General features: G+C 44.4%; 1 protein-coding gene across 3 annotated transcripts in view; it reads left to right on the forward strand.

The window, feature by feature from the left end:
- The window catches only part of FGR (FGR proto-oncogene, Src family tyrosine kinase), a 205,926-nt gene that overhangs the window by 147,227 nt on the left and 32,440 nt on the right, over positions 1-26,259 (forward strand). For all 3 annotated transcript variants that reach the window (XM_040337980.1, XM_040337983.1, XM_040337982.1), the window contains one exon: positions 9,485-9,664. In XM_040337980.1, the coding sequence (XP_040193914.1) occupies positions 9,485-9,664 (180 nt within the window). The remainder of the gene's footprint in view (positions 1-9,484; positions 9,665-26,259) is intronic.

The raw sequence follows: 26,259 nt of genomic DNA on the forward strand, positions 1-26,259 counted from the left end.
AGGCCAAATCGGTGTGCAGTACCGTGTTTGGTCTGAGGTGAGGGGGGGCGCCGGAGCTGAGCACTTGCCGTTCGGAAATGCACGGAAAGGCCCAAGGACAGTTTCGCTGACCTCGAAAAATGTGGAACTAATTATATTCGTTTTTATTGACTTCAATGGGGAAACTCGCTTTGATATGCGAGTACTTTGGATTACGAGCATTCTCCTGGAACGGATTATGCTCATAATCCAAGGTTCCACTGTACTTAGCTTTCTTATGCTCATCTGCCACTTCTTTCAGCCACAGAAGCAAAGAGAAATACATTGGAGGTTTAAGGTAAGGGTGAGCTTGTGGCTCACTTCTCTACTTTGTGACTGTCAGGTCACCTGAGTCCAGGTGACAGATGCACACCTAAACTCAGGAGTGCACCGCTAAGGTAGTGGATCCTACAGCTGACTGCTGTGGATGGAACTCTGGGTGGTTCAGGAAGGCAGGTCCACAGGAACACCAACATGGATCCCACTGGAAGCTAGAGCATAAGATTCCCCAGGGCACGGAGTCAGCCAGCAGGTGTTCACCAGAGTCTCTAGTGGTGAGGATGGACTACGCTGCAACTGGCTCCAGGTCGCGGCCCCCAGGATCTCCCAGCTCACGCTCACGGTAGGCTACAGGAGGATAGAGAGGAAGCAGCAGCCTAGGACAACAAGGGATAGTCAAGCCAAAGATAAGCCAATGGTCAGGGCAACTAGCAGACAAGGATAGACAGAGAACAAACCAAAGATCAGGGTCACAAGCAGGCAGGAATAGTCAAAGAACATGCCAAGATCGGTAACAGAAACAGATTTAGAGCACACGGCAAGCAGGAGACAGGAAACAAAACACACAATATTGCTCGGTAAGGCAGGCTTGGAGAACACAGTGTTAAATAATGTTTCCTGTTGAGGCTAGGTGGAGCCACGCTGAGGGAAGATTACTTAACCATGCAGGTGTAAGAGGGCAAGCCCTAAGGCTGATACACAGACCAGGTAAGAGACAGGCAGGGCATGAAAGTATTACTGCAGATTCATGACAGTGACATTGCTGGAGCCTTGTGATTGACCTTACAAGTAGCAAGTGTAAAACAGAATACACACACCCCAACCCTATTCATCACATTGTGTAATAGCAGTACAGACCTCAGATGCAAAGCAATTTTCTATGACTGGATTGTCACAGAGGCAAGTCTGCTGAAGTCAGTACTGTTTTTAAGTCATTTAATAAGGAAAACAGGGATGGGGGAGGTCATCATTTTAAATGTACAGCTACTGTTCAATTAAAGGTACCCATTGGAACTCTTATGCTACTTGGAGAGTGTTCATCTTATCATTGCACTCTTTTAAGTGTGTCCTGGCAGAAAATGGGGCGTGGTCTAAACAAAATATTTGGCGTAGCTTTAAGGGGGTGTGGTTAGAGTCTGAGATGAAAGAGGTATGGGGGAGAAGGAAGAGAGTGGATGGAGTGAGGAAAAAAAGGGAGAGAGAAAGAAAAAGGAAAGAAAGAAAGAGGAATGGAGGGAAGAAGGAAAGAGAAGAAAGGAAAGAAAGAATGAAAGAAAGAGGGATGGAGGGACAGTAGGTCCAGATCCTACACCATAATAGTAATATGTGTATTCCAGAAAGTTTAACAAATCGGCAAATAAAGATACTCCAAACACCTGGTGTTAGCACTTCAATCATCACGGCACCATGGTTGTTATGGTGTCAGGATGATTAAAGTGCATTTTTTCTTATATTACATTGTAATATAAAAGGAAATAGTTCAACTCACCATAATGCAGAATCAATGGGAGCCCTGAGCGTGTCACTTGCCTGCCACCAGATGCAGCATGTCACTTGCCACGTCGCCTGCTACCAGATGCAGTTTGTGTCACTTGTCACCAGATGCAGTTTGTGTCACTTGTCACCACAGATGCAGCGCTCACTTGTCACCACAGTCACAGCTTGTCACTTGTCACCACAGATGCAGCTTGTCACCACAGATGCAGCTTGTCACCACAGATTCAGCTTGTCACATGTCACCACAGATTCAGCTTGTCACCACAGATACAGCGCTCACTTGTCACCACTGATTCAGCGCTCACTTGTCACCACAGATACAGCGCTCACTTGTCACCACTGATTCAGCGCTCACTTGTCACCACAGGTACAGCGCTCTCTTTTTACCACAGATGCAGCACTCTCTTGTCACTACAGATACAGCGCTCTCTTGTCACCACAGATACAGCGCTCACTTGTCTCCATAGATACAGTTTGTCACTACAGATGCCGTGCCCTCTTGTCACTACAGATGAAACGTGTCACCTTGTCATCACAGATGTAGGTTGTCACTTTGTCACCACAGATGCAGCTAGTCCATGCTGCTCTGTATTGGTGATTTGGTCTCTGCACCATTTACAGAAGTCTGCCTCGTTTGTCTTCCTCACAAGAGCTGGTCTTCTGTAGAATGATAGCGGAGACAAAGTTACCAGTGCCAGCCCCGCATCTCTAGCAGCGGCTCTGGAGATGAAGCGGGAAAATGCCAATTTCCCATGAAATTTCTGGAGACACTGTAAGACTGGGACAAGGGTCTAAATACTGGGAATGTCCTGGGAAATTTGGGACTGTTGGCAATTATGCATTACCATTATAAACAAAATGGAAGATCTGGAAATACCCAGTGACTCTTCCACCCTTATTAATCATGCCCCAGGCTCAATTTCAGTGGAAACTGATTATTTGCTTGCAGCTGCTAAATCAGTAGTTCTGCTGGAAAGCACCTTATTCCCTGATATCTGAAGAAATGTGTGAAGCTTGTCAAATTAAAGGCACGGAGGAACTGTTACTAGAAACCTGTGAGGAGTGTATGGGCCAGATTCACAAAAGAGATACGACGGCGTATCTCCTGATACGCCGTCGTATCTCTGTGATCCGCCCGTCCTAACTATGCGGCTGATTCATAGAATCAGTTATGCATAGCTAGCCCTAAGATCCGACAGGTGTAATTGACTTACACTGTCGGATCTTAGGATGCAATTCTATGCCGGCCGCTAGGTGGCGAGGCCATTGCGGTCGGTGTAGAATATGCAAATGACTAGTTACGGCGATCCACGAACGTCCGCGATGCCCGTCGATAAATTTACGTCGTTTCCGTCGAGATACGCGTCGTAAAATTAGGGCTACCTCCTAGGTGTTCTAAGCAATGTTAAGTATGGCCGTCGTTCCCGCGTCGAAATTCAAAACATCACGTCGTTTGCGTAAGTCTTCCGTGAATGGCGCTGGACGCCATTTACGTTAACGTCTAAACAAATGACGTCCGTGCGATGTCATTTAGCGCAATGCACGTCGGGTAATTTTCCAGACGGAGCATGCGCAGTACGTTCGGCGCGGGAACGCGCCTAATTTAAATGGTGCCCGCCCCATTTGAATTAGGCGGGCTTGCGCCGAGCGGATTTACGTTACACCGCCGCAAGTTTACAGGTAAGAGCTTTGTGAATCAGGCACTTACGCTGTAAACCTGCGGCGGTGTAACGTAAATGGGATATGTTACGCTGCCGTGGAGCAACGTAAATGTATCTGAATCTGGCCCTATGTTCTTTAGTTCTCATGACTAGTGTAGTTCAGATAGCCCAACCTTTTTCCCTTAAACCATAATCCCCCCATTATTATCTTACCCCCCTTTTTACCAGTGACGAGAGACACAGATATTGGAGTAAAATGGCCATAACAGCCTATTTATTTTAAACACTTAAATAATTAATTAAATTAGTAAATAATTAAATAACTCCAAATCTTTCTTCATTAACATTTTTAACCAAAAACATCTTTATTAACACCAGTCTATTGGTCTTTGACGGCAACCCGGCTTAACCTCTATTGTTCACCACTGCACTGCGGTACCATTACCATAACAGGCCTCCAGTCGTATACCAGCTTGGCGACAACCCCCTTTACCCCGAAGCGCAACCATAACTGTATTCCAGCGGACACCGTTCCACTGGAATAACCCCCAGAAGGGGCCCATCCCACAGATGAGCCCCCCACCACTTCCATCACATCTGTTAACTGCCACCATCAAAGACCAAAGAACACCGCCAACGCTGTTATGACGACCCTTGCCATCGAACCTGAAATAAAAGAAAACAAACGCACAACACCAAAGACACACAACAAATGGGGAGGGTGGGTGGGAAAAACTGCCTCCTTATGTAATCCCGTTCCCGCACAGCTCCACGTGCGTCCCCGCCCCCTTTATATATGTCTCCTTCCCCTACCCTTCGCCCGTGTTCAGAACACTCCCTCCTCCTCCTCCTGCCTCTGTTAACCCTCCGTTGCCCATACTTCCACCCAGTCATGCCCGGCCCTCCGTTATTCTGCCTTTTTGTTCTTTTTCACTCCGGGCCTCACTTTTCAGCTATTCTGCAGAGGAAAAGATTTCCAAATTCCTGCTACATTATAATTCTGATTTTGTTCAATAAAATATTTGTAATCAACATAACATTTAATGGCACTTTTAACAATCAGACAGTTTATGGTTTAGAACAGGGATATGCAATTAGCGGACCTCAAGCTGTTGCAGAACTACAAATCCCATGAGGCATAGCAAGACTCTGACAGCCACAAGCATGACACCCAGAGGCAGAGGCATGATGGTACTTGTAGTTTTGCAACAGCTGGAGGTCCGCTAATTGCAGATCCCTGGTTTAGAAGTTGTCAAACTTTACATTGTACATCCCAGGCTAGCAGCAGGTGCCTAGAGTATTTCCAGCATGCTGAACAGTAATGTTTTAAAGAAGATAGAATTAAGCTGATTGGTGATTGCTTTGTTTTGGACCAGTGTAGGAAAGGATTAGAACCCTATGTACATTTTTTATTGCTGTCGTTGTCTCTGCTGGGAAGAATCACCCTCTAAGACCCGGTTCACACAGGGGCGGCACGACTTTGGGGGCGACTCGGCAAGGCGATCTCAAGACGACTTCAGAGGTGACTTGCAAAAAAAAATTCTGTATTGAAGTCAATGCAAGTCGCCCCGAAAGTCATACAAGAACCTTTTTCTAAGTCGGAACGACTTGAGTCGCTCCTATTAGTACGGTTCCATTGAACAGAGCGGAGCGGGACTTGTCAGGCGGCTGAGTCGCCTGGCGAGTCGCCCCTGGGTGAACCAGCTCTAAATTGGTTCTGCTTGTCATTGTTACTGGGAAAGTAAGGCCCCTTTCACACTGAGGAGTTTTTCAGGCGGTAAAGCGCTAAAAATAGCGCTGCTATCCCGCCTGAAAAACTCCTGCACTGCAGACTCAATGTGAAAGCCCGAGGGCTTTCACACTGAGGCGATGCGCTGGCGGGAGACAAAAAAATCTCCTGTCAGCAGCATCTTTGGAGCGGTGAGAGGAGCGGCATGTATACCGCTCCTTCACCGCTCCTTCCCATTGAAAACAATGGGAACCGCGGCAATACCGCCCGCAATGCGCCTCTATAGAGGCGCATTGCGGGCGATATTAACTCTTTATCGGCCGCTAGCGGGGGTTAATACCGCACCGCTAGCGGCTGATACCCGCGGCAATTCCGGCGGTATAGCGCCACTATTTTTAGCGGCGTTATACCGCCACCGCAGCTCCCGCCCCAGTCTGAAAGGGGCCTTAGAGATAACAAATCCAAAATGTTAGAACTATCGCCAGAACAGGTTAAATCTTCCAGATAGGGACACCTGTTTAGGTGACCGCTATCCCTAAATTTGGAGAGAGAGGAAGTAAAGACAAATCTCCCAAATTTCTGTACATACACTTAACATGTATTGCTTCATATGTATACAAAGAATCCATACAATTAGTATATTGTGTTTTTGTCAATTACGTAAAAAAAATTGTTGAAAAAAATAGAACTGTGTAAATTGCACATACAGTATTTTCCGTGAATAATACCCATTCTTTACCACAATCTGCACACAGAATACTTAACTGTATAGAAACTCTTAAAAGAGAAGTTTGGAATTTTTATACTTACCTAGGTGGATGCAGTAGTGATTCGATGCTACACCTGTCCCCCGCCAGCTCTAAGGCTAAGAACTGAGCATTCAAACACCACTGATTGCTCAGTTCTCCTTGACGCTCTGAGCAGAGAGCAGTGACTGTCAGTCACCGCTGTCTGCTCTGCCCCTCCAGCGCTCACTGGAGCGCCAGGCTAGGGAGGTCAGCGGCGTAGCTGAGAGGCTGAGCTAGGTGCCAGTCCGGGCTTCTGGGCTGATCCCCTCCATATCGTTGTAATCTTTCCCTAGCCTGGACCGACTCTACCACGTCAGCTGACAGCGGGCTTTAGCCCACTGACGGCTGAAAATGGGTCAAAGGAGTGCAGAACGAACTGCACTGCTGTGATCCACAGGAGAAGTACAGCCAAATGAGCTTCGGCAGTACTTCCCCTTTAAAGTGGAAGTAAACCCATCCATTAAAACTGTTTCTGTTAAAGCACGTGCCGGAAATCTAACACTCGCATTGGTTGTGATCTCAACCAAACTGTCAAACCATCCAATGGCTCGTGTCCTAAGTGATCACATGTGCAATTTGTGCCCATTAAGCTCTGGGTGCTGGCAGTGTACCTTTTGGTGTTTCAGCGGGATATGAGGAGGAAAAAATAACACCACAGTTGTGGATTAACCAGAGGAAATGATGGCAGCTTCATTGGCTGAAAATGATAGGTGGGTTTATTTACACTTTAAGTAGTGTGAATAATAAAAAGGTGGTAGTATTGTGCAGAGCAATGCGCCCCCAGCCCATCCTTTTTGGAAGCCTATTAAAACCTCTGGCTCTAATCATGTGCTTCTAAAAATAAAATACAAACCCCATTAGCATCCATCAGTCCGGCACCCTGCATGTAGATTAGGGGGCCGGATCCATGGATTAGGCGGCCGGTGACCCTGCATTACGGGACCTCACTGATAAAAGTTATAATGAAAATGTTTCAGACTCTTGACAAAGTAATTTAATACTGACCCATACATTATAGAAGATCAACTGAATACGGTATACTGTAGAAGTCCTATATCATTTCTGTTAGTATATTTATACCTTTTTAAAGGTATAATGGAATAATTACTTTTTTTTTTTTTTTACAGATTACAGTTTGTTTCTAATATGGTCTAAACTTTGCAGATGAGCTACAGCATGGGTGCTCAACCTGTGTCCCCCCAGCTGTTGCGGAACTACAAATCCTATCATGCCTCTGCCTTTGGGAGCCAGGCTTGTAACTCTCAGCGGCATGCAATGCCTCATGGAACTTGTAGTTCTGCAACAGCTGGAGGGCACCCATGAGCTACAGGATAAGTTTACAGTCACCTGGAGAACAATTACTCTAATCATATTAGGTTTTTCTGGACTGCATTATATATAATAAAATGCTTGATTGGCTTTTTAAAATATCATGGTTATTAGGTCCGCATAGAACTTCGAGTCACATCAAGTCAGAATGAATGAATCCATTAATTTCCAGTGAAATTAGACAGCTGGGTCACATCCGTATAACAGACTGGAACACTGAAAGAAATATAAACAGCTGAATTGTTTTTTGAGACACTTGCGTGCTTGTATCAGCCAATTGTACATTTGTATACACCGCACGTATATTCCCGGTGCTGGCCTTCTACCAGTGGAATAATAGTGGCTAGCTAAAAAAGTAAAACCCTTTAGGGTTGGTCAGCTAGGGGCTGTTTGCAGAGATTGCAGTGCCTAGACCAACAACAGTCTCCTCATCTGATTGAACATGGCTTCTTAAAGGGGTTGTAAAAATTTGTTTTTTATTTTCTAAATGGGTTCCTTTAACCACTTAAATACCGCCCATTGTCATTTGACGTCCACAGATGGGATCTCCCATCCTGGGTGGACGTCAAATGACGTCCTGGGCTTTGCGGGTGAATATCTGAATGATGCCTTCAGCTAGAGGCATCATCCAGATATCCTTTTGTTCTGCCGGCGATTCTGCGCAGCATAAGAACGATCATAGCGGCGGTTCCGCCGCTTGATCATTCTTACAGGTGGCGGGAGGGGACATCCCCCCCCCTCCCGCCGCCATTCGGTGCTTCTCCGGGCTCTCCCGTGCCATCGGGGGCCCGAAAAAAAAGAATCGTCCGGCGCTCGCAGGAAGCATAGAGATGACTGGTGACCAGATGGCCACCAGTCATCTCTATGACCGTCGGAGGACCCGGGCGCGATGTGATGACGTCAAGCCCGGGTCCCCGTAAGTAAACAAAGCCGCGATTGCGGCTAGTAAGCAACAGTATTCATGAGAATCGGTGAATTTTTTTTCACCGATCTCATGGTTTCCAGCCTGGAGGAGAGATGTGGGGTCTTATTGACCCCGCATCTCTCCATAAAGAGGACCTGTCACACACATCCCTATTACAAGGGATGTTTACATTCCTTGTAATAGGAATAAAAGTAAAAAAAAAAAATTAGAAAAGAAGTGTAAAAAAAGAAACAAATAAGTAAAAAAATAAATAAAAGAATAAAAAAAAAAAAAATTAAAACGCCCCTGTCCCCGGTAGCTCACGCGCAGTAGCGAACGCACACGTAAGTCCCGCCGACATATGTGAACGCCGTTTAAACCACATATGTGAGGTATCGCCGCGTGCGTTAGAGTGCCAGCAACAAATCTAGAACTAGATCTCCTCTGTAAATCTAAACTGGTAACCTGTAAAAAAAAATTCAAGCGTTGCCTATGGAGATTTTTAAGTACCGAAGTTTGGCGCCATTCCATAAGTATGCGCAATTTTAAAGCGTGACATGTTAGGTATCTATTTACTCGGTGTAACATCATCTTTCACATTATACAAAAAAATTGGGCTAACTTTACTATTTTGTTATTTTTTTCATTCATGAATTTTTTTTTTCCAAAAAAAGGGCGTTTGAAAAATTATTGCGCGAATACCGTGCAAGATAAAACGTTGCAATGACCGTCGTTTTATTCCCTAGGGTGTCTGCTAAAAAAACATATATAATATTTGGGGGTTCTGCGTAATTTTATAGCAAAAGAATAATGATTTTTACATGTAGGAGAGAAGTGCCAGAATAGGCCCGGTAATGAGGTGTGTATAAAAGCCCTGTATTGAAGTGGTTAAGCTAGTGCATTGTTGGTTCACTTACCATTTCCTTCGATTTCCCTTCTAAAAATTTTTCTTTGTTTTCTTTGTCTGAATTTCTCACTTCCTGTTCCACCTCAGTAAGCTGTTCTGGCTGACTAACCCCCAGCCAGAACAGCTTGGATGATGGGGGCAAGTTTACAGGAAGTGAGAAATTCAGACAAAGAAAAAAAAACATTTAGAAGGGAAATCGAAGGAAAAGGTAAGTGAACCAACAATGCACTAGCTTAAAGGAACCTATTTAGAAAATAAAAAACGAACCTTTACAACCCCTTTAACATAGTGATCGTGGTATGTTAATCCGCAGTTGATAAACTTGACTGTATTAACATTGTTATATCTTTCATATATCTTTACAATTATAAGGGACATGGAATGGGGCGACAAAGGTAGCTGTGAAGACTCTCAAGCCAGGAACAATGTCCCCAGAAGCATTCTTAGAAGAGGCTCAGATCATGAAGAAGCTCCGCCATGATAAACTAGTTCAGCTATATGCAGTGGTTTCTGAAGAGCCCATCTACATTGTAACCGAGTTTATGGAACAAGGTAAGTTTTGTGCCACTGGTGGCCCTCAATTGGTTAATCATTTTGTGTTTATTATACCCACTCCTCTCCTAGTCAAGAACATAAGGCATTATTAAGCTATTAGTTCCTACATGTAGCCACACCGTTCTGCTCTGAATAATAATGGAATAATGTAGTTTTATCTGGACTGGTTATAATAAGTGATTTCAGCAGTTACTTATTTTCATTTTTTTTTTCTAAAACAATAGGTGCTGGAACTTAACCACCACCCCCACAAAACCCCTCCCCTACACACACCCTCCAAATCACATCAAATAGTGGGTGTGGTCAGTCAAATTTCACGAACAGTAGGAGGGTCTTAAAGGGGCATTAAATACAAGGATTGCATTACATACAGAGTGCAGAGCTGTCACTTGTAAACACAGAAACCAGACTTATGTGTTTACAAGTGATTGTGGTGAGCAGGCACCAAAGGGTCTGAGCCAGAGGTGGTGAAACTGAGTTCCCCCGGAAAAAAAGCCCTGCTTATTTTGAAGCAATATCTTTTAGGCTAGGTTCACAATGTGTTTGATGCATTTTTTATACTACTGCATATTTATAGGTAGATTCACGTAGGGGCGCCTAAAATTAGGACGGCCTAGCCTAGTCTTTTTAGGCTATACCGCCGTAAATTATTTAGGCTATTAGTGATTCTCAAACTACTTACCTTCAAATTTTCGGCGGGGTAGCCTAAAACGAGCGGGCATAAGGGCTCCTAATTCAAATGACTGGGAGGGGGGCGTGTAGTATGGAAATGAGGCTTGACCTCACGTTTTTGACGTTTTTTTACACTGCGCATGCGCCGGGCGACTAAATTTCCCAGTGCGCATTGTGGCTAAGTAGGCCGTACGGGCCTATTGATTTCTACGCGTACGTAAACTACGTAAATCCCGATTCGCGGACGACTTGCGCAAACGACGTAAAAAATTCGAACCTCGCGGCGGGAACGGCGACCATACTTAACATTGTTATTCCACCTCATAGGTGGAATAACTTTAGGCGGCCTATCGCGTACGGAAACGACGTTAATCGACTGTGTCGGGCTTGCGTTCGTTCGGGAATCGTCGTAAATTCTCATTTACATAATCTAGGCCGGCCGCAATGTAAGCGCCACCTAGCGGTAAGCCAAAACATTGCAATCTTAGATATGTTTAAGTGTATCTCTGTTAGAGAATACACTTAAATATAGGTCGGCTTAGATTCAGAGTTAGGTCGGCTTATCTGTAGATAAGCCGGCCTAACTCTTTGTGAATCTACCTATTAGTAGGCTAAGGAGACTGGATGTTGGTTGTTAAGGAGCTGGCACCTGTCGGCGTCTTAACAACCAATGACTCATCCTTGCTGTCAGTTGGGACTCCTTGATTGAAGTGGATAATCTCACAGGGGAGAGATTATAGCAACCATGTAGGAGCGCTGAAGTTATCGACCTTGCCTTGTTCAGGAGGCTGAACTACGATAAGCAAGAAGTTCTATGAACTAAGTGATTTTCTTTTTGAGCATGAGATTGCCACAGAAGACCCACATCTACTAGGTCTTAGCTTAAGGTGACCAGATTTTTTAAATGAAATCTGGGGACATATTTTTTTTACTAGTAATGGCGGCAATCAGCGACTCTCTGCCCGTCGCCGCCCGCCTCACAGCCTGTCAAGTCTCACTCTCCGGGCCCTGGCTACTACTGGGTGGGGTGCAAAGGAAGATCATTCTGTCAGGGAAGGCAAGGAGATAAACAGGCAGGCGGCTGGCCGGGACTTGAGCCAAGGCAGAAGAACATGCGAGCGAAGCTGAATGGGCATACACCCGAAACTGAAGAAATATTCCCTCCGCTCCAACCAGCACCTGATCATCAGAAAGGGGCACAGATAATGGAAACAAATACACCCAGCCCCTGTTCAAATCCAATCTGGGGACAAAACCAGGGACAGACTTGGTCTGGGGACAGTGTCCTCAATCCGGGGACTGTCCCCTGAAACCGGGGATGTCTGGTCACCCTATTTTAGCTACCTAGACGATGCATTCAGTGTTAACCAGAAATAGCATACGATATTTAGGGACAGTTTTGAATCTCCTTTCAACCTTTTTCATTCTTTTCAAAGTTCATTAAAGCCTTAGCCAGAGCTAAAAATGATAAGCTTCTTAGTGACTGCCTTAGGCCTTCCTGTCCCTCTAACTACAAGAAGAGAAAACATCAACACAAAATACAGAGACTTTAGAAACACTATCTCTGTTAGAAAGACATTAGTTAAAGTGTTACTAAACCCAGGACCCTGCATTCACTATATCTGGTCTCCCACAGTACAAAGAACATAGAAACGCAATTATTTTAGTAAATATAGACTGCTAAATATCTTTTCTCATCAGTAGTATTGTGACTTCTATCAGTGTTTGGTTAAAGCTTGTAGGAGGAGTTTTCATTCTCCCCTGATTGTCCTATGATGCTGCAGGACCCCTGACCCTCTGTCTGGACAGTACTGATTGGCCCTATGCTGATCACATGCACTCTCCCAAGAAAAAAAAAAAACTCTCTGGCAATACACACCAAACTGAGCATGTGCAGAGTGACTCTGTTCTATCAGGAGATGGTTTGGGGACAGTGGAAGAAGGGGAGGAACAGAGAAGACATGATCAAACAGCCTATTTAAACAATGCAGCGGATTAACCCCTTAGGTTCCACAGCGAGTATAACAAGCTTGCTTTACTGCATATACAGACTGATTTTACTGGGTTTAGTAACAATTTAAGCTGGGTATACACATTCAGCCTTTTTTCATTCAACCCAGTGAGCTAAAGGGCAACAAAAATGACAGATTTCCGTACTAACAGTAGTCATGTGAGTGTGTCGATCTCCCCCACTGTGCCTTTGTGTTCTTACAGGGGAGACTGCCTATCTGTCAGAACTCACTGATCAGCGCTCTTAGCCATTGGCTGCACGCACTGATTGGATGTGGGTCAGGTACTGGTTTTCCAGCATGCCCGCTCAACAAAAGCCAGTTGTGAGACCGGCTTCTGTAGAACAGACAGCTGTACACCCGGGCTGCGTGTACAAGGCTTTGCACCTGTTACCAGCACTCTGAGTGAACAAAGGCGAAAAGCTCCTAACCCTAACTCCTACTGTCTTATCTACAACAAACCACATCCTTTCAGAACGTGCCGTGCATTCAAGGAAAGGCCCTTTGAAGGACACAAGGACTTTCTAAAGAACAATGACATTTGCTTCAGATGTTGCTCATCCACAGAGAACTTAACCAGCGACTGCAAGGCTACAGTTACCTGTTCAGAATGCAATAGCAACAGGCAAACATCAGCTTTAAAAATGAAACTAAATTCTCCTGCGCTCTGGTGTTTCGCCTAACCCGGGTGGTAGTGTAGTCTCACGGTAAAGTCTAGAATCTTGCATCTTGCAGCCCTCCTCAGAACAAAGGGTGTTCATATAGCTAGAGAAAAAGAAGGGAGGGTGCACCGGCCTAGTGCATTACCACTTACATTTTATTAAAAACAGAATAAAAACAATGGGATCTTCTTAGGAATAGGGACCCAGTTGATTACTGGGCTCCCTGCCACAGCTCAAATGTTCCGGACCAACGTGGTCCCGGAACCAGGAACACCGCGTGGCACGCGCACCCCGGCCTGGAGGGCCATTTTGCCGGGGCGCCATGACATGGTCACCCTGAAGGTGGGCACCACACTGGAAGAAGATCCAGACCAATGGCGTCTGTCTCATAAATACCCTCCCCCAGCAATCACAGCAAGGAAAACTCCTCCTGATTGGCTGCTGGGGAAAAGCACCCAAACCTTGACTCCACTGCTGCCACCTGTCGTCCTGAATCTCTACTCGGCTGGGTAATAAAGAGCACAGGTGGACATTCTGTTACTACTATTTTCACCATACACCCCTAGATGGCGGAGGAGCCACAAGGTAACATGCCACTCAAAACAAACCAGCATCTCCTTCGGGGGTAGTGCTACAATTCTTTCAGACATGAAAATGGACTGAAAGAATGCATCTTCCTACGTTAATTAAGTGCAAACAAATACGTAATGACAGAGAGGAAATCCCTACACTGGAAGATGCATGTTACATGTATGAATTTAAAGTTTGAAGGCAAGTCTACATACAACCATGGGAAGATAACACCAAAATCATGCTTTTACTGGAGATATGGCAAGAGTCCACAACGTACCAGAATATGCTCCAAAACATGCTCAAAAGACCAAGCTCCTCGGCACTCCTTGCAATAAAAAGAAGAATGGCGGCACATCCGAAATGAAGAATTTGAAGTATATTTAGACATCCATGACTAAAAAAGCATGACACACAACTGACAGGATACTCAGCAGACGCGTTTCACAGTGTGAAACACGTCTGCTGAGTATCCTGTCGGTTGTGTGTTGTTTTTTATTCATGGATGTCTAAAACTTTCAATTCTTCGTATGTGCGCCATTCTTCTTTTTATTGCATGGATTCTTTGGTCGCAGACCCAGACTGGCACCCAACTCTCTATAGCAGTGTTTGAGACCTTTTATCAGCTTGGAGCCATGTGTACTCTTTTGCACTCCTTGCTTGAGTAAAGCTTGAGTACCAGCAGTTTGAACAAACAAAAAACAGATAGAACCCCTCTTTTTTATGTATTCTGAATACACAGATCATCGCTTGCAGACATCAGCTGCAAGCACTGATTGCATGCTGGTTTTCCGGCATTACCATTTGACACAAGCCAATTGTTAGAACAGAATCAGGACGACACTGGATGCAAAGCGCCTTGAGGCGATTTAGTTCACATTTGTAGCGCTATACAAATCACTCACTCACTCAGAACAGACAACGGTACATACGTCCTGTTGAAGTGGCCGATTTTGGATACATGTGTACCAGGCTTAAAGTGTTACTAAAATCACAACAGTAAAATCAGTCTGTATAAAGCATGCGTGTTATACTCACTGAGGAACCTAAGGGGTTAATCCTTTGCATTGTATAAAAAGGCTGTTTGATCCTGTCTTCTCTGATCCTCCCCTCTTTCCACTGTCTCCTAATCATTTCCTGATAACACAGAGTCTATGGAGTCAGCCTGCACATGCTCAGTTTGGTGTGTATCGCTAGAGAGGGTTTTATTTTTTCTTTGGGAGAGTGCATGTGATCAGCACAGGGCCAATTAGCACTGTCCATACAAGACTCAGGGGTCTTGCAATCTCATAGGTCAGTCAGAAAACTCCTCCTACAAGCTTTAACCAGTGCTTGGCTGGACACTGATAGAAGTCACAAGACTGTTCTAACTGCTGCTGGAAAAAGGTATTTAGCAGTTTATATTTACTAAAATAATTGCATTTCCATGTTCTGTGAACTGTGGGAGACCAGATATAGTGAATGCAGGGTCCTGGGTTTAGTAACACTTTAAGAAATAGAGTTCACTTAGTGTGCAAACTGAAAAGCTATTGGTGAGAGAATCCAAAACACTCCCTTCTTCTTTCAAACCTTGTACTACGAGAGATCAAAAGATACCCACTCAACCAAGATTTCCTGTGAGCGATGAATTCTACATCAAAGGACCATCTTACAGCAGTATCTGTGAAACAATATCTCAAACTTTCACTGACGGCAACAAGAATCCAGTGTGTGTCCAGGAATCTACTATTGCCAAGATCCTGCACAACAATACTGATATGCATTAGTTCTGTGTAACTAGCGACTCCAAGTCTCCATCTATTTCGGTGGATACCACTGAGCTGTTCACAGTAAAGCAGCTGCAACCTTCCCTCTCTTGTCCTTCACTTCTGTTTAGTGCTAGTTAGTTAGTCAGTGTTAGTTATTCACAGAAACAGGGCTTAGGAAAGTCATTGGCACTGATTTACTAAAACGGGAGAGTGTAAAATCTGGTGCAGCTCTGCATAGAAACCAATCATCTTTCAGATTTTTTGTCAAAGCTTAAAGTGGATGTAAACCCCAAAATGTAGTGAATACGATTTCCTATCATCTGTGCCCAGTATTGCCACACAGAGTTAATCCAGCACTGAGCAATCCTCTTTTTATTGTTCAGTGAAATAAAACAGACTTCCAGATAAAGACCAAAGTCCTTGCTTGAGTGACAGGTTATTTACATATCTCGTGCACTAGCTTGCAGACATGCACAGCTTCTTGTCTATGTATATTCTGATGGCTGTATTGAATTGTGGATCACACTATATTTTGAAAACATTTAATCAAAACACAGGAAAGACAGCCAATCCTGGGAGAGCTGGACGGGAGAGGAGAGGAGGATAGGGGAGGGGGATGTGAATTGTGCACTTTACAGAAGCTGTGCATGTCTGCAAGCTAGGGCACGAGATATGTAAATAACCTGAACAATAAAAAGAGGATTGCTCAGCGCTGGATTAACTCTGTGTGGCAAGACTGGGCACAGATGATAGGAAATATTATTCTATACATTGTGACATCAAAAAAATGTTTTTGGGGGTTTACATCCACTTTAACTGAACAAGGTAAAGCTGACTGGCTCCCATGCACAGCTACACCAGATTTTGCACTCTCCGGTCTTAGTAAATCAATCCCATTGTCTTCTTACACTTCAAAAGACTAGAAAAGGATCCTCTGTACTGCAATAAGCTGAAGTCAAATTACATTGGAATACACTTCTGTGTCCTATTGAAGCATTAAGCTGTCCATAAATGGTGCGAGTCAGCAGGTGGCCATACTGTCTGGACAGACTGGGTCTAAAGAGGTATGTCAATGCATAAAGGAGCATTTGAAATAGAACTTCATGAAAAATATGGCACAGCCACAGGGCCGCCTTTGATGTTGATTGGACCCTGGGCAAAAAAAAATTGGGCCCCCCCATGCAATTTTGCTCTCCACCTGCTCTGAAACATACAATAGATATCAGCTAGACTTAAAATCAGTTTACTGTATCAGATCAGGCAGTGATTGCGATTGGTTGCCAGAGGTTACAGCATATCATTACCACTTACTGACTGGTTGCTAGAGGTTACAGCACACATTAGGGCTCACTGATTAGTTGCCAGAGGTTACAGCACATGATTTCTTCTTGTTGATTGGTTGCTAGAGATTACTGTACAGTAATACTGCTCACTGGTTGGTTGCTGGAGGTTACAGCACATCATCTCTTCACTTCAGAGGGGCATGATATACATATGCCACCTTTATTTATATATGAATGCCGTCAGCTTCAGCTATTTACATATGAATGGTGCCGCTATTTACATATGAATGCTCCTGTTATTTAAATATGAATGATGGTTATTTACATGTAAACACAGGGTCTCAGGTGAGTCATTTGTACACAATAATAGGGCAGAGCTGGGCAGCATTAGTAGCAGCACTTCACACTGAGATATCAGGACACAGCAAAGGACTACAACTTCAAGAGACAATGGAATTTAAACTGGGATAGTAGTCAAGTATGAGGCAGCTGCTTTGGGCCCCACAACAATGACAGGGCCCAGGGCAGCTTCCCCTTTTGCCCTGCCTTAACCACTTAAGCCCCGGACCAATACGCTGTCTAAAGACCCAAGGTGTTTTTACAATTTGGCAATGCGCTGCTTTAACTGGTAATTGCACGGTCATGCAATGTTGTACCGAAACGAAACTTGCGTCCTTTTCTTCCCACAAATAGAGCTTTATTTTGATGGTATTTGATCGCCTCTGCGATTTTTATTTTTTGCGATATAAACGCAAAAAGACCGTAAATTTTGAAAAAAAATGATTTTTCTTATAACAAAAAGTAAAAAATATCGAATAAACTAAATTTTAGTCAAACATTTAGGCCAAAATGTATTCAGCCACATGTCTTTAGTAAAAAAAATCGCAATAAGCGTATATTTATTGGTTTTCGCAAAAGTTATAGCGTCTACAAACTAGGGTACATTTTCTGGAATTTACACAGCTTTTATTTTATGACTGCCTATCTCATTTCTTGAGGTGCTAAAATGGCAGGGCAGTACAAAACCCCCCCAAATGACCCCATTTTGGAAAGTAGACACCCCAAGGAAACTGCTGAGAGGCATGTTGAGTCCATTGAATATTTAATTTTTTTGTCCCAAGTGATTGAATAATGACGAAAAAAAAAAAAATGTTTACAAAAAGTTGTCACTAAATGATATATTTCTCACACATGCCATGGTTATATGTGGAATTGCACCCCAAAATACATTCTGCTGCTTCTCCTGAGTACGGGGATACCACATGTGTGGGACTTTTTGGGAGCCTAGCCGCATACGGGGCCCCAAAACCCAAGCACCGCCTTCAGCATTTCTAAGGGCACAAATTTTTGATTTCACTCCTCACTACCTATCAAGGTTTCGAAGGCCATAAAATGCCAAAATAGCAAAAAAAAAAAACCAAATGACCCCATTTTGGAAAGTAGACACCCTAAGCTATTTGCTGAGAGGCATGTCGAGTTCATGGAATATTTTATATTTTGACACAAGTTGCGGGAATATGACAAACTGATTTTTTTTTGCACAAAGTTGTCACTAAATGATATATTGCTCACACATGCCATAGTTATATGTGGAATTGCACCCCAAAATACATTCTGCTGCTTCTCCCGAGTACGGGGATACCACATATGTGGGACTTTTTTGAGCCTAGCCGCATACGGGGCCCCGAAAACAAAGCACCGCCTTCAAGATTTCTAAGGGCATACATTTTTGATTTCACTCCTCACTACCTATCACTACCTATCACAGTTTTGAAGGCCATAAAATGCCAAGATGTCACACAACCCCCCCAAATGACCCCATTTTGGAAAGAAGACACCCCAAGCTATTTGCTGAGAGGCATGTTGAGTCCATGGAATATTTAATTTTATGGCCCCAAGTGATTGAATAATGACCAAAAAAAAAAAAAAAAAAAATTTTACAAAACGTTGTCACTAAATGATATATTTCTCACATATGCCATGGGCATATGTGGAATTGCACCCCAAAATACATTCTGCTGCTTCTCCTGAGTACGGGGATACCACATGTGTGGGACTTTTTGGGAGCCTAGCCGCGTACGGGACCCCGAAAACCAATCACCGCCTTCAGGATTTCTAAGGGCATAAATTTTTGATTTCACTCCTCACTACCTATCACAGTTTCGAAGGCAATAAAATGCCAAAACAGCACAAAACCCCCCCAAATGACCCCATTTTGGAAAGTAGACACCCCAAGCTATTTGCTGAGAGGGATGTTGAGTCCATGGAATATTTAATTTTTTTGCCCCAAGTCACTGAATAATGACCATAAAAAAAAATTACAAAACGTTGTCACTAAATGATATATTTCTCACACATGCCACGGTTATATGTGGAATTGCACCCCAAAATACATTCTGCTGCTTCTCCTGAGTACGGGGATACCACATGTGTGGGACTTTTTGGGAGCCTAGCCGCGTACGGGCCCCCGAAAACCAAGCACTGCCTTCAAGATTTGTGTGAGTGAAATCAAAAATTTATGTCCTTAGAAATCTTGAAGGCGGTGCTTGGTTTTCGGGGTCTCATACGCGGCTAGGCTCCCAAAAAGTCCCACACATGTGGTATCCCCGTACTCAGGAGAAGCAGCAGAATGTATTTACTGACAATGTTTTGTACATTTTTTTATTTTAATTTTTTTTGGTCATGATTCAATCACTTGGGGCACAAAAATTAAATATTCCATGGACTCTGGGGTGTCTACTTTCCAAAATGGGGTCATTTGGGGGGTTTTTGTGCTATTTTGGCATTTTATGGCCTTCGAAACTGTGATAGGTAGTGAGGAGTGAAATCAAAAATTTGCGCCCTTAGAAATGCTAAAGGCGGTGCTTGGTTTTCGGGGTCCCGTACGCGGCTAGGCTCCCAAAAAGTCCCAAACATGTGGTATCCCCGTACTCAGGAGAAGCTGCAGAATGTATTTTAGGGTGCAACTCCACATATAACCATGGCATGTGTGAGCAATATATCATTTAGTGACAAATTTTTTTTTTTTTTTCTCATTATTCAATCACTTTGGACAAAAAAAAAAAAATCAATGGACTCAACATGCCTCTCAGCAGTTTCCTTGGGGTGTCTTCTTTCCAAAATGGGGTCATTTGGGGTTTTTTTGTGCTATTTTGGCATTTTATGGCCTTCGAAACTGTGATAGGTAGTGAGGAGTGAAATCAAAAATTTACACCCTTAGAAAGCCTGAAGGCGGTGATTGGTTTTTGGGGTCCCGTACGCGGCTAGGCTCCCAAAAAGTCTCACACATGTGGTATCCCCGTACTCAGGAGAAGCAGCAGAATGCATTTTGGGGTGTAATTCCACATATGCCCATGGCATGTTTGAGCAATATATCATTTAGTGACAACTTTGCGCAAAAAAAAATATATATATATATATATATTTATATTTCCCGCAACTTGGGTCAAAATCTAAAATATTCCATGGACTTAAGATGCCTCTCAGCAAATAGCTTGGGGTGTCTACTTTCCAAAATGGGGTAATTTGGGGGGGTTTTGAATTGTCCTGGCATTTTATACACAACAATTAGAAGCTTATGTCACACATCACCCACTCTTCTAACCACTTGAAGAAAAAGCCCTTTCTGACACTGTTTGTTTACATAAAAACATATTATTTTTGTTGCAAGAAAGTTAAGTTGAACCCCCAAACATTATATATTTTTTTAAAGCAAAGGCCCTACAGATTAAAATGGTGGGTGTTGCAAATTTTTTTTCCACACAGTATTTGCGCAGCGTTTTTTCAAACGCATTTTTTGGGGAAAAAATACACTTTTTTTTATTTTAAAGCACTAAAACACACTATATTGCCCAAATTATTGATGAAATAAAAATTATGATCTTAGGCCGAGTACATGGATACCAAACACGACATACTTTAAAATTGCGCACAAACGCGCAGTGGCGACAAACTACATACATTTTTAAAAGCCTTTAAAAGCCTTTACAGGTTACCACATTAGATTTACTACTGCTAAAATGACTGCCCTCGATCTGCCCTTCGCGGTGATACCTCACATGCATGGTGCAATTGCTGTTTACATATGACTCCAGACCGACGCTTGCGTTCGCCTTTGCGCAAGAGCAGGGGGGGACAGGGATGCTTTTTTTTATTTTTTTATTTTTTTATATATTTATTTCGCTTTTTTTATTTTATTTGTTAACTGTTCCTTCCATTTATTTATTTTTTTACCATTTTTATTGTTATCTCAGGGAATGTAAATATCCCTTATGATAGCAATAGTTAGTGACAGGTACTCTTTTTTTTTTTAAATGGGGTCTATTAGACCCTAGATCTTTCCTCTGCCCTCAAAGCATCTGACCACACCAAGATCGGTGTGATAAAATGCTTTCCCATATTCTCAATGGCGCCGTTTATATCTGGGGGGGGGGGACATTCCCTCCCACTGAATGTAAAAGCAGTCTAGAGGCTAATTAGCCGCTAGGACTGCTTTTACATGAAAGCCGACCGCTGGCTGAAAAGAATGATACCAAGATGATGCCTAAACCCGCAGGCATCATTCTGGTATAACCATTCAAAGTCCAGCAACATACCAGTACGTTGATGGTTCTTGTTGGACATGTATTGTAATCTTTTTTTTTTTTTCATGCAGCCTGTTGGCTGAACAAAAAAAAGATTGATCGGTGGGTATGCCCACCATTAGAATACCTCCCTTCATCCACCCACTTCTAATGATGGGCATACATGCACCATTTATATATGCCGAAGCATGGGGGCATCCTCCCGCAAAAAAGTTATGCCGCGTACGGTCGGACTTTTCTATGCCGCGTACACACGGTCGGACTTTTCTATGCCGTGTACACATGGTCAGACTTTTCCACAGGAAAGCCTCCGTAGGAATGTCAACCGTATGTACGCGGCATTAGGAGCAAAATCGCTCCTCCGCCCCTAATGCCCCCATGCTCCGGCATATATGCTCTTTTTTGAACTGTAGTGGTGAAATCACCTCCTACAGCATTGGAGTCGCGGCTTTATATATCGTGGGAGCAAACACTGTTGCTGTCACGCTAAATAAATCCGCACTGCAACTGAATGGCGTACCTGCTAAGCAAATGATGGTTAACATTAAAACAAAGTAACATTCCAGTATAACAGTAAGATCATACCATACCTGCAAAGCAAATACCTATAAAAAAAACATAGTAAAAAATAAAACATTTTTTAACGCAACCTGTGCCTAAAATATATATATGCCGAAGCATAGGGGCATCCTCCCGCAAAAAAGTTATGCCGCGTACGGTCGGACTTTTCTATGCCGCGTACACACGGTCGGACTTTTCTATGCCGTGTACACATGGTCAGACTTTTCCACGGGAAAGCCTCCGTAGGAATGTCAACCGTATGTACGCGGCATTAGGAGCAAAATCGCTCCTCCGCCCCTGCTGCCCCCATGCTTCGGCATATATGCTCTTTTTTTTAACTGTGGTGGTGAAATCACCTCCTACAGCACTGGAGTCGCGGCTTTATATATCGTGGGAGCAAACGCTGTTGCTGTCAAGATAAATAAGTCCGCGCAACAGCTGAATGGCATACCTGAAAACAGTAAAGTAAATTACATACCTGAAAAGCAAGCATGAAAAAACACAACAACAATAAAACTTTGCAGAATAGAATACAGTAAAAAAGAGAAGAACAATAGAGAGAGAATAGAGAGGGAGAGAACAATAAAACGACAACTATTTTTTTATTTTATTTTTTTCCTTTTTTTTTTTTTTTAACACTTTTTTTTGTAACTGTTCAACTTTTCGGTTCCAGGTTTGGGTCTCTCAAAATGCGATGGCATCTTGGGAGACCCTCTGTAAGTGAGCCTAGCCTGTGTAATGTTTTGCCCTACGCTAATACTTCACTAGTGTGTGGAAGCGTTCAAAACATTCCCCAATACAAAGACCAGGATCGGCAGGACATTTGGGACAAAAATAACGGGTGTCACGCCTAAATCCGCGCTTGGTACAGACACGACATCTTCTTTGGGGGGTTCGTTGGGTAGGGGTACTCTCGATGGCATACAAAAAATGCCTCTCATGCAGTCGGCTTACTGCATTTGGTAGGGGCTGGTGAGGTACAGTACCGCCTGGATACAGGAGTTCTGTGATGATATCCTTCTGGAATTGAAGGAAGGATTCATTCCGTCCTGAAGCTCTGTATACGACATGAGCATTCAGTAGAGCCAATTGGAATAAATGTAGAGACACTTTTTTGTACCAGCGTCTCGTCTTGCGGGCAATATGATACGGCGCCATCAACTGGTCGTTGAGGTCCACCCCTCCCATGTTTTGGTTATATTCGTGGACACAGAGGGGTTTCTCCACAACACCAGTCGCCGTACGAATTTGTACTGTCGTGTCTGCGTGAAGGGTGGTAAGAACGAAAACATTCCTATTGTCCCGCCACTTCACAGCGAGCAAATTTTTACATCTGAAGCAGGCTCTCGCCCCCAGGCTAAGACGGGCATCTACAAGCCTCTGGGGGAAGCCCCGGCGATTAGGTCGCACGGTGCCACATGCTCCAATCTGATGATCAAACAAGTGGCTAAAAAGTGGCACGCTGCTGTAAAAATTGTCCACGTATAAGTGGTACCCCTTTCCGAATAAGGGTGACACCAAGTCCCAAACGATCTTGCCAGCGCTCCCCATGTAATCTGGGCATCCTTCCGGCTCTACCTCACTCTCTTTGCCCTCGTAAACCCTAAAGCTCCATGTGTAGCCTGTGGCCCTGTCACAGAGCTTATAGAGCTTGACCCCGTATCTGGCACGCTTGCTGGGAAGGTACTGTTTGAAAGACAAGCGGCCAGCAAATTTAATGAGGGACTCATCAACGCAAACAACCTGCTGGGGATTAAACAAGGCTGCAAAAAGTTCGTTGAAATGGTTTACGAGGGACCGAATTTTGTAGAGCCGGTCAAATTCAGGGTCTCCACGTGGACGACAAAGTGCATTGTCACTGAAATGCATAAACCGCAGGATCGCCTCGTATCGTTTCCTGGCCATGTGAGCAGAGAACACGGGCATATGGTCAATGGGATGTGTGGACCAATACATCCGCAATGACGGAAATGGGTGTATGCCCATGTTGAGGGTAAGGCCCAGAAATGTCTTAAATTCGGAAACCTCAAGAGGTTTCCATTCTTTGGCAAGGAGAGACTGGGGGTTAGCGGCGATGTAGGTACCAGCATATAAATTAGTCTGGTCCACAATAGATCTATAGAGATCTTCCGTGAAAAACAGCGAATAAAAATCAAGTGACGTAAAGTTCGCTGTATCCACCTGAATACCGGGTTGGCCAGTGAATGGGGGAAGTACGGGTTCTGCAGAAGTGGTGGGGACCCAATCAGGATAGGCAAATTCTGCAGGAAGGGCACTATGGGCACGACGGGCCTGTCTTTGTCTTCTTCTTGGTGGCAGCGGGACACTACTTGTGCTTGCCACCTCGCCAGCTTGAACTGCACTTATGGGACTCGCCACGTCGCCACGTCTTACTGCAGTGCTGGATGAACGACCAGGGTGTACTAGGCCGCTGGTGCTTGCCAATCCACCAGAAGGAATAGCGGCGCTAGTACTGGCTCTCTGCTCCATACAAGGGTCCTGCGGTTCTTGCTGCTCAACAACATCAGAATGGGGTCGGGTACGCCTGGCCTTAGCAGGGACCACTACTCCGTCGTCCGAGCTATCTGACATGGAGCCGCTGTCGTAAACAGGATCGTATTCTGAGCCAGATTCTGTCAGATGCGTGACCTCCTCTTCTTCACTATCTGACATGCACAGAATCCTGACGGCCTCTTCACCACTGTACATTCGCTTTGCCATTTTGGGTTTTAAATTTAGTGGTACACTGGTGATGATTCACAGGTAAAAAAAGCACCTGACTATAGAAAGGAAAATGTAGAAAACGCTTCCAAAAAAACTGTTAGCGATCGCAGGGATCAGGCCTGTCTCTACGAACGCTGCAGTTGTGTGTTGTGTTTTTGAAGTGACAGTGATCGATCGATACTGCACTTGGGTGGGTTGGGCTGGGCAGAGGGGGAAAACGCAGGTGCTAGCGGGTATCTGGGCTGATTCCGCTAACAATGCGTTTTTGGGTACCCTAAACTGCTGGGTACGCTAGTATAGATCTGATCAGATCAGGTATCGATCCGTTCAGATACTATACCACTAAGGGGGGTGTATGCTTTGCGAGTGGGTGTAAGCGGTACTGGCACTAACCTAACGCTACCTGGGGCGATGCAGACCCTGACTGACGCTAAAATTTAATTTATATCACCCGCCGGGCGATCAGGGGGTTAAACCTTTATTGGGTTATATACGGCGGGTGCCCTGATGCTATAAACAGCAAACTAACCAACCAGCGTCAACCGTAACACTTATACGGTGATCACTGGTGAAAGGGTTACCTAGGGGGCAATCAGGGGTTAAAAACTTTATTTATGGGGGTACCTAATGCTATAGAACCTGGCGGCGAACCTCAAAAAAAACTAACTGCCTAGCGGCAACAGTGACACTAATACAGCGATCAGAAAATCGATCGCTTAGTGACACTGGCAATAGGGGGTGAAAGGGTTAACTAGGGGGCAATCAGGGGTTAAAAACTTTATTTATGGGGGTTCCTAACGCTATAGAACCTGGCGGCGAACCTCAAAAAAAAACTAACTGCCTAGCGGCAACAGTGACACTAATACAGCGATCAGAAAGTCGATCGCTTAGTGACACTGGCAATAGGGGGTGAAAAGGTTAACTAGGGGGCAATCAGGGGTTAAAAACTTTATTTATGGGGGTTCCTAACGCTATAGAACCTGGCGGCGAACCTCAAAAAAAAAACTAACTGCCTAGCGGCAACAGTGACACTAATACAGCGATCAGAAAATCGATCGCTTAGTGACACTGGCAATAGGGGGTGAAAGGGTTAACTAGGGCGGTGATCAAGGGGTTAAACCTTTATTAGGGGGGGTAGGGGGCTACCCTGGACCTAAAGGGGGCTAAAACTAACTGCCCTAACACTTTTTCTGTAACACTGACACTAAATGCAGTAATCAAAAAAAAAATGACACTGCATTCAGTGACACTGTTACAGGAGACTGGGGGGGGCGATCGGCGGTGACTGAAGGGGTTAAATGTGCCTGTGTGTGCTGGTGTTAGAGTAGTGTTGGGGTGCAACTTACTTGTGTGATGTCTCCTCTCCTCAGCGGTGGTCGATATGACCACCACGAGGAGAGATCACACACTTCCTCCTTCCTGTTGTTTACACTAAACACAGGAAGGAGGAGGGGGGAGTGCAGGGGAGCGCTGGCATTGGCTGAGAGCAATCGCAAGGGGATGGCTGAAAACGGACAGCCATCCCCTCATCCCGGATCGCTTCTGCAGCCGACGGAACCGCCGCATGTACCGGGGGGGGGTCCAATCGGACCCCCGACCCACGTCAAGCAGAGCACGTATATATGCGTGCATGTGCCTGCCTGTGCCATTCTGCTGACGTATATGTACATGCGGCGGTCCTTAAGTGGTTAAAGATGGCCCTGCACAACCATTAAGTGGATGTGCATTGATTTTTGGAGAATAAAGATATAATTTAGTGTGACTTTAAGCTCTGAAGGCT

This window comes from Rana temporaria, chromosome 2 (genome assembly GCF_905171775.1).
Source record: "Rana temporaria chromosome 2, aRanTem1.1, whole genome shotgun sequence".
NCBI lineage: Eukaryota > Metazoa > Chordata > Amphibia > Anura > Ranidae > Rana > Rana temporaria.